Source organism: Chroicocephalus ridibundus, chromosome 3 (assembly GCF_963924245.1).
Source record: "Chroicocephalus ridibundus chromosome 3, bChrRid1.1, whole genome shotgun sequence".
Classification (NCBI taxonomy): domain Eukaryota; kingdom Metazoa; phylum Chordata; class Aves; order Charadriiformes; family Laridae; genus Chroicocephalus; species Chroicocephalus ridibundus.
The window spans coordinates 41,717,645-41,727,389 of NC_086286.1; the positions used below are offsets into that span (position 1 = coordinate 41,717,645).

At 46.0% G+C, this 9,745-nt stretch overlaps 1 protein-coding gene across 1 annotated transcript; it reads right to left on the reverse strand.

Annotated features, from left to right (window-relative positions):
- Positions 1-3,097: 3,097 nt before the first annotated feature.
- On the reverse strand, positions 3,098-9,414 carry LOC134512964 (protein ELYS-like). The gene is made up of 7 exons (XM_063328890.1): positions 9,370-9,414; positions 8,449-8,596; positions 8,212-8,362; positions 6,565-6,745; positions 6,113-6,310; positions 4,820-4,926; positions 3,098-3,107 (listed from the first exon to the last, which is right to left on the reverse strand). The coding sequence occupies exons 1-7, from the start codon at positions 9,412-9,414 to the stop codon at positions 3,098-3,100; spliced, it is 840 nt and encodes a 279-aa protein (XP_063184960.1).
- Between the last annotated feature and the right edge of the window lie 331 nt (positions 9,415-9,745).

Sequence of the window (9,745 nt, forward strand, 5' to 3'; positions counted from 1 at the left end):
ATTAAAAAGCTCCAAGAAGAATAAACATGGAAAAATTACATGTTCAAGCAGAATCACATTCAGCCAAGTCAGGGTTCAGGGACGTCAGTTTTGACTGACGGTAGTACCTGAAAATCCGTTTCAAGGGCCAACAATGCAATGGGCTTACTGACGAAAAAGCTAAAAATATGGCCAGCCGCAGCTGAAGAGATGGTTTCACAAAACATGCTGACTTCCCTGCCACCAAAAGAGAGGACTTGCCGCCGCCTCCCATCTCTCCATCTGCTCCTTTGTTCTACTACCGTACTCCTGTGGCTCACCTCGCACTGCCTTAACAGTGCCTTAGAGCACTTTAGGAGCCAAGTTCACTCCCTGAGCAGGCAGGAAACTCACCCAGAAAAGCAGGTGGTGTTCCACCAGCTTCGAGAGCTCAACTGCCTTGCAGAGACAACCAGCAAGCATAAGAGGTGGCACAAGGAAGGAGGCAGGACCACGCATCGGGAAGAAGGAGAGGGAATTTGTCCATCTCCTTTTTGTGGCAGTCAGCCCGGGCTGCTAGCTCATACCCGGGTGAAACGGCACACTCAGTTTGCAGGGAGGGCTAAAAACCCCTTCACTTTTAGAAAGGACACCACCCAGGACACAGTCAGGCATCTTTTAAGGCAACTTTTAACTCCCTCTTGCACGGAGAGACTCCCTAGCTCTCTGGGAAAGGCTGCAGCTGACAGGCGTCGTTCTTTCATTCCGCCAGAGGTGGAAGCTAAAGTGATTTCAGGGAAGGGTTATAAAAGGGTTTATAAAAGTTATACCAATTTTTGAATTGTTGTTCATGACTGGTTCCATGACATTTTCCCCAGAGAAACAGGAAGCAACTCACAAGCACTGGAGGAGCAGCAGATGGAAAAGTCACTTTCTGCACTCTCGTAGTCGTCAGGTTCAGTGAATTTGCACTTTGCCGGATTTTACTCCTGCAGAAAGAGGATTTAGCGAGTGAGTGAGCAGGTGATTTAGGGAGTACCACCGGGTCAGGTCTTTCCCGCTTAGGCAGAAAGCCTCCCCGCTCCCGGCGGTTTAGGCAAAAACCCTACATTTCATCCAAGCCCTAAGCTGTAGTCTAAAAAGCCACCAGCGTGACAGAGACGGTCTGTACCAGAATCCTACAATCGGCCTTATTTCACTCAAGTGCAGCCTACAGATTGTCTTGCCGAGTTTGTGCAGATGCTCCACAAGCACAAAGCTACAGCAGAAGGTGAGACGAGGAAAGCATTTCAGCTCTCTACCCCAACAGCCCCCAACAGCGAAGACCCTGTGTCTGATGCAGACCACAGATGTGACATCCCTCTCCATGAAAAAACAAACAAAACCAACACAGATCAGAACTTGACGCTGGAGCCACTTTACCCAGCTACCTCCTGCGGTTATTCCCCAACACGACTATACTTCCCTTCAAGAGTTGCAGTCCCCGTCTACCGTGGCGAAGCTCGCAGCAGTTCCCAAAGGCACTTCTGACCTTACGCTCTTTTTTACCTTGCTCGGTGCACCTGGACAGACAGACGTAGGCGCTGAGTGTCTCAGGACAGAACATACACGCAGCCTTCCCAGCACAGGGAGACAGTGGTGAGCAAGGCACTCCCAGCACACCACACCGCTCGCCTCTCCCAGCACGAATTCCAGAATCCCAGCACGAATTCCAGAATCCCAGCATCACAATGAAGAGAAAGGCCTTCCAGAATCACTGGAGGTCCTCTGGTCCAGCCCCCCTGCTCAGGCAGGGTCACCTACAGCAGGCTGCCCACGACCGTGTCCAGGCGGCTTTTGCCTATCTCATTCTGAAACATACTTTGACAAAGAGCAACCTGACAAGCCCAACTGCAAATGCATTTGCAACACGTGCAACAGGCCCGGCTTGTTGGTGACTCTCTCCTGCCAATTTAAGGCTTCTCTCCACCACACAAGTCAAGCAATACCACACCAGCAAAGCCCTGTCACCATTAGTTCTCTAAAACTGTATCCGACAGCTTCCTAGGTAGAAGGCACAAAATTAACAGAAGCCTGATTATGTTCGTTTCACTGTCTTAACAAAGCAAACCCCAGGCAGATCAATGCAGGAAAACCAGTTGATGCAGCAGGTGAACAAGAAGCTGTCCTCAGCAGAACAGGGTACGGTACTGTGTGCCCAAACGCCTGTGCCAGCTGCCAGCCAAGACCGATACAACCATCCAGAGGGAGCACCTCAACGACCCCGGTTAGCCATACACCCCACACAGGGCTCAGCATTCCCGACAGAATTAAGTCCCTAATTTTTATCAAACCCCCATCATTTTATCAAACATGATCAGGAAGCAATTATTAGATCTGAAAGACTGACGCCACGCTTCCTTTCTATTGGCAGAAGTTCCAGACCTGGAGTCACGGTTTATTAAGGAAGGGCAGAGAGGGGCGTGAGTAACAAATCTTAAAGATGACAAAAAGGGGAAAACATCAGACTCAGAAGACCAGAGGTTCATGGATCTGGCCGCAATGCCCGTTACTGGGAAACTCGCCTGAGCCACAGCAACGTACTGGTGCTCCCACTCCTTCCAGGCTTCCTCCGGACGGGACTCCCACGTGGCCTGTGTGCTCCGGATCCGCCACTCATTCCCAGCCAGCAGAAACTCTTCTCCCTCCTGCCTGCAATAGCCTTACTTACACTGGGTTTGGGCTTTTGTCTTGATCAGCACTTGATAAGGGAACTGACTCTGAGCAACTGGATGTGCCCACGCCAGTGCTGCACATGAGGACAGGGACCATTTCTCAAAGGCAGAGCTGTCTTCTTTTCTTCTCAAGTTTTTAAAAGCAATGTGTCTGTGGAGAAAAAAAACAAACAGAACACCTTTGAAAAAAAATCCCAAGTCACAGATATTAAGTACTACTCCTGTATAGCCAGGAGCTGCGCTGGAAAACCCGTGATTTCAGCAAAAATTCGGTACTGGTAAACCACTCTTAGAAATCCTTTTGCTCTGAAACAGGATATTTCACCACATCATTCTAGTAAGAAGCCATTTGCTACAGATAGGAGGGTTTTAAAAAATTTAAAACGGTGTTTAAATTTTAAGAGTAACGAAGGGATTTTATATCTTCAACATTTCCTACTAAAACTGTTTTCTCTTATCAGAGAAGACTTTCTAAACTCCATCGTAACATACGTTTCAATACACCATTTTATTGTATTTTTGTTGTATTTTCCCCTAGCCAAATGTGCACGAGGAAACCGCTAGCAGACCTCAGGGTGGGCTAGCCAGTGAGCAGGAGGAAAAGCCATCTCTGGAAAGATGCGGTGTCTCAGCCAGAAGTCAGAGACGGAGCCCAGAGTTGGGGCACAGACGACAGCTGGGCTCAAGGCTCTGCTGATCCTCTGGGGCTCTGCAAATGTGGCTGCGTGGGGGAACCTGCAGAGTGACAGCATGCCTCTGGTGTCACTCGTGAGCTTCAACTGCAACAAGCCAGAGAGGCGGCTTTCTGTGAGCTGCCCCAGTGCAAGATGGCAGGTGGTAAAGGCACGGCCCCGTCTCTGGCAGCCTGCGTAGCCAGCCGCGTTGCTGTCGTGCATGTGTGTGGTGCACCCTCAGCCTTGCTACTGGCCTGACCTGCAAACGGGAAAGCAGCAGCCGCATCCAAGGGTCTGGGACAGAGACACCCCCAGGTCTGGGGTGCACCAGGCCGGGCTCCTGCCGCCAGGAAGGACGAAGCCCCGGCTCAGCAGATTTGTAACAACCCTTCGCTACTTGGCAGACACCGGCATCAAGCTTTAAGCTTCGCAGTATTAAGTTCACCAACGCCAAAAAGAAACCTGTTCTGTACCAGGAAGACTACGGAGAAGAAGTAAACGACTCGTGAGACCCTATGGATTGGTTTCTGCCCGTAGCTTGTTTTCCCCACCAGAAATCAACAACAAAGCTATTTACGAGTGGTTACATGGGAACTGATGAAATTGCAGCAAACAATTTTATTGAAATAACAAGCCTGAGAGTAGCGTTCCACGAGGGGAAGTTCTGATGGGGGATTAAACTGCTCGGTTATCCTCAGACATATTTGCACACTGGGCATATTCTTGCAATACGATCCAGGCTTTATCCAGTGCACTTCCAAAAGGAGAGACGAATTTTATTTCCACCGGTGGAGGTGACCAAGAGCCTCCTTTTCTTGTGGTCCTGAAAAGAAAGAGAAGTATCAAATTGATTTTTTGATTACCAACAGTATTCAGTAGAGGAAAACGTTTTGCAATGTTGGAATTACAAAATCGATGCCAAAGAATTATTTATGGGCTTCTTTGAAGATAGGGTCAAGGCAGAAAACATACAGAAACAAGCTTCCTTTTGCTTTCGTTCCTTACCAGACTGTCCCAAGCATTCTCACTCAGTATTCGCGTGAGCTTTTTGAGCGCCCCCACGCCCTGATTTTAAGAGGCAACTCTCCTCAGACGGTTTTCCAGAAGGAACCGGAAAACACGGCCAGAAACAAGACGTTCTCTTTACTCGTCGTCTGACCCACTCCTGCCTTCTATGGGGAACTAAAGACCGTAAGAGCGTGGTTTCGTAAGGTGGAATGACAGGAGAGCACGCCATCACTGCAAAGAGTAGCACCCACTTGGCCTTTCCTAGCCCCTCCCTCTTCTGGTTCCAATAGAAAACTGAACCGTGAAGTGGGGAAAACGGTGCCCAGGAGACCAGCAAGCTGGACAGGCTCGCAAAGTCAGAGCAGAACTGTACCGCCAAGTGAGGAAGAGCAAGTGAGGTGGCCAAAAGCTGAATTGCTACCAAAATAAAGGAATGCAAGTAAGCGTTCAAAAAGCTTTTCATACTTGCTTGCTTTCTTCATTTTTGATTTTGCAGTTCTACCTCTCTTCAATTTTTGCTTTCCCACAGACTCTGTATATTCGGCATCCTCTTCCTCTTTAGTCGGAAGCTCCTACGTTAAGGCAAGAAAAACATTACTTATTCACAAGTTCTTACGCTTCTACAGAACACACATGAATGTTTCTTTCATGAACAAGTCATGACAAAGGTATTGCCGAAAGCATTACAGTTTCCCTCCACAAAAACAAACCTTCCATCTCAAACTCTCACACCAACCTAAAAGCTGAAATTCAGAAATCAACAGATAACACACCCAGTACGTTTAAGGAAAGCCACTGTGCCTTTTCTTGAAGGCAAAGCAACACTTATTAACCACACTATCTTCAGTCACCGAAGTTAAAAAAAAGCCTGTTCATGCAATAGTCATTACCAAAGAGACCGGCTTCAAACTGACCCAGATGAAACCAAGGACAGTGAAATGCTGCTTTTCCTTTCAGATCACTGCTGGGTGTGACGTTAGAAACATACAGTGTACTCTCTGCTACACACGACAGCTTCTGCGTTTAAGGGACAGAGAAGAGAGTGTTCAGTGTACGCCATCGCGTGCTCCATTTACCATCTAACAGGGTAAAAGGCAGCGATGAGAGAAAAGCTGAAAGTTCCAGTCGGCAACACTTTGTCAAACTGGCCAGCTCTCACATCCGACAGCTCAACCCTGCACTCTAAGGAGCCGCTTGGATTGCCTGAGACAACACAGCATATTCTAAATAGCTCCACCTCGTGTTTTTATGGTGCGAACAAAGGCAGTATCTGTTACGTATTTCCAGGGACTCAGATGGTCAAGATAATTTAATCCACGTGTAAAGATCTTTTCCCAGCCCTCTAAGTTGTAGAGCTAGCCAACACCGGCAGAAGGAAGAAGCCCCTCAACAGCAGCTTCCAGTCTCCATAGAACCTGCTCATTTTCTTGCCTCCTGCTTTGTCAAAAGTTGCTAAAGCATCATATTATAGCAACGCGCCATGCTTCAAAACTAAATCCAAGAAATACCAGTCTGCATAAGCTTTCCTTTTACACTTACAAATCTATGAACAAGAAAGCAGTAAGCAGTTTGCCCTAAGTTTCCCAAGTCTAGAACCATCTTCTCTACAGTGTTGGGCCAAATTCAAGTCTGCCATTCTGATTTGCAATTCCAGTTCTCAATTTAAGGAGGCAGGCAAACTCTATAAAAATCCAAATCCAAACACAGTCTATAAAGACTTTAACTGGAAAAAAAATCACTCACTGCAGCCCAACTTACCCCAACAGTCCATTCTGCGTTCGAGTTCTCCTCCCTGAATGATACTCTAGGTTTCTTTGCTCGTAAAGGAGGAGTGACCGATCGTCCCGGAGACGCGGAGGGAGTAGCTAGGGGAGTGGTGCGAAGGTTGGATCTGAGAATAGACCGAGGAGTAAACCCAGGAACACCAGAAGCAGATGTGGCCAAAACTTTAGCTCTCTAGGAAAAGAAATAAAAGCACTTAATTTAAAACCCATTAAATGTTCAAAACAGAAGGCTTCCCTTGTCAAAAGTAAGAGTTTAAATTACAAACCGAGTTTGTACCAGCAGAGAGGATGTTTAGCCCCTGCACTGCTCTTTTTCCAAAGGTACGAAAACCTTAACGATAAAAAAGCCCCGTGCTTTTTATGTCTACAAGCTTTTGGTTTGGTTGGTTGTCACTGGTGTGTTGCGTTGGTTTTTTTAATACAAACCTTAACCACAGGAGGAGTGGTAAGTAAATTCAGCTCTGAGCCTCCTGAAAAATTATTTTGTGAGATGGAACCATGCATATTTGATCTCGGTGGGCTGGATGGCATGAACGAAGTGGAAGCTCTGCATGGTGACTGTGCTGCAGAACATGAAGGAACAGGATGGACCATCAAATCAGGCAACCTGTTAAGAGACACGATTTAAAAGAGGAAAACAGATAAATCAATGGGGACAAGATCATGCTGCGTTCAAGAAATCTGACATGACACAGCACAAAAACATTCAATCAACAAGAAATATGGGTAAGCCCTCAGCTGTTCAGGTGATGTATCAGGCCCAGGAAGAAGTTACAGGCATTTCCTTTTTGTAATTACTTCTCTACATTTCACACTTAATTTCCCAAATCACTGCCTCTGAGGCAAGAGTAATCCCATTTCAAGCTGCACGAGGCATGTAAGTCCCATGCCAGAAGAAAATGTATCTACATTTCTGCGCTGGGACCACTTCCAATTCTCCACTTAGTCGTGTCCCTAAGTTGGCCTTTTGGTAGCATTCATTCTGTGGATGTACTATAGCTGGAACGCTTCCATGAAGATTTCGTAACTGGCGTCCCAACAAATGCATCGCGCCACTCTGCACCAGGGAGAGGATGTGTTATGGCTGGTGGTCCTGTAGCTCAAGGTCTAGAATTAAAAGGAAAATGTAACTGACTGTCATTCCCCTGAAGTCCACACGTACCGGAACTCAAGTTCATTTGACCACGCCACTCGTAGGAAAGTCATCTGACAACTACGAGCCTCCTTCCTGCTCTTTATAACTCTGCCAAATTTTAAGCAAAAAGGGCAGAAACAAAGCAGACACTGGGCAGGAGGTGGTAAAACAGGACTATTTGATCCCACAATCAAGTCTATCCGTATCTGTACACCCATACCTTGATGGTAATCATAGTCTTAGTTTCAGCTACCTAAAAGCCTGTAAACACACTTCCCAGAATGTAAACATATATGTATTTGCATAAATGAGATTACCATAGCAGAAAAACTGTCTCTCCACACAGTACTTATGAAGTATTGATTCTTAAATGTAATATGTTGAATGTGCAAAAAAGCCAAACAAGGCTTTAGTCAGGTGCACCTTCCTTCTGGCACACAACATAACGTATCTGAGCAACTGAATGGTAAGGCTGTCTGAGTAAGAAGACGTGTATTTATTGCTCAGTTGCACAGAAACTGTTTTAAGTGGGGTCGTCAATGGTGTGTAACATTGAATAGCTTCATAGAGTAGCTTTGGAGTAGTGCCATATTTTGTTCAACATTTAGCTTCAGCTGTAAGCAAAGGTGTAGAAACTTATTCCTAGTGTTTCAATGGATAGTACAAAAAATACAGGACGATTTTTATTGAGAACTAGCAAAACCAGTTAGTAACACCTAACAGAAGCTTGCACACTTGAGAGAACTTTCTCCTGGAGCAGGCTGCAAAGGTCGGCATCCAGGCGCCTTTTGGGTACCTCCAGTGAAGGAGGCCCCACTACCTCACTGCAGGCAGGCGAGTAAGGACAAAAGACCACATAACCTCAAGACAACGGTACGGAGTGAGGTGACCTTTATAACACGTAGATCAAGACTAAACTTTGTTAAAAGGCTGCTTACCTATCAACTCGTGAGAAACCGGTTTCCTGCTCATTTCCTTCCCAGACTTCTCCAGTTTTGCACAATACAGCACTGAGGAAATTTTCTCTAGTACACAAATGTCCTGCATTAGCTGGGTTTGTTACTGTGGATAATGGCGTTGGTCTTGAGACTGGAAAGCAAGAGGGGAAAAATATCAGCCTGCTGCCATCAAAGAGGTGGTTAGTTCTCCACCATATTTCCCCCCCCAAAAGTTACCTTCTCTTACGACCGACGCAGGCAAATGGTAAGGCTTGGCTCTCTCTACGGCCAGCTTCCTTTGAACTCGTGGAAGGATCTTGCCATATTGGGGTAATGCAGAATTTCGGGCAACTGCCCTCTCTCTCAAGCGAGGATCATGATCATTCTGATGAAGAAAAGCATAAAGCAAAACTTTAACTAATTACAAGAAGTTCCTTGCACAGACCTCTCCGTGCTATTTCGCATTAGTGAGCGGATTTCCTCTACGGGTGTGGGAAAACACCTCCACTGCACAGAACAGCGGCAAGTTCTACCCATCCACACACACCGATTTCACCTGGTACTTTTAGCAAAGTGGAAGGAAGACTGGAATAGCAACAGAGCCTACAACTTGAAGTTAAAACAATGCTGGCACTCTGCAGAACCTTCTTCTGATACGCCTGTTATCACCTGCAATTTTCTGATATCACCTGCAATTTGCAAACAACTTACTACATAGCAGGCTTTCCCTTGTTCTTCCTGAAACGCCAGTGCCCTGAATATACGGGACAACTGGAAATTACCCTGGACAACATGATGTGAAGATTAAAACAAGCAAGAAAAAGCGACCTACGCACACCACCTGGCCGCATGACAGTTTTCAAATGCAGGACCTACGACTTCCAAACCACCTTAGAAGTTTGAGTCACTGGAAAACTATGATTCCAGAAAACAGCAAACGCGTCACAAATCCAGAACACAAGTTCATGTAACACAAAATGTAATCTGGCTATTTTGAGAAATAGAGGTTAGACAAGAATTTTTGTCATAAAAGCCGTGAAATGAAAGTTGTGGAATTGGAGAGCACACTGAAACTCGCAGAAATTAAAAAAACAAAGAAAACCCACAGAAATTTAACCTGTGGATTGGCATCTAGCCTGCTCTCAGCTAGAAGAATACAGTTGCGTGCAAGACACAAGCGATGACATACAACCTACTCGTCATCCCACAGGAAGGAGTGACACAAACAACTTCCAGTAATCTAAGCCACGCATAACATACGTATCTCAATCACGGAATGGTAAGACTGGCTGATGGGAAAGATACATGTTTATTCCTCAGATGCAAACAAACTGTTCTCCGAGGGGTCAACAGTGGTGTGTAACATTTAATTTATAGCTTCATAGAGTAGCTTTGGAGTAGTGACATATTTTGGTCAACATTTAGCTTCAGCTGTAACCAAAGGTGTAGAAACTTATTCCGAGTGTTTCAAAGAATGGTATGAAAAAAACAAAGCAAGATTCTGAACACCAGCGCTGGTCCTTAAAAACTTCTC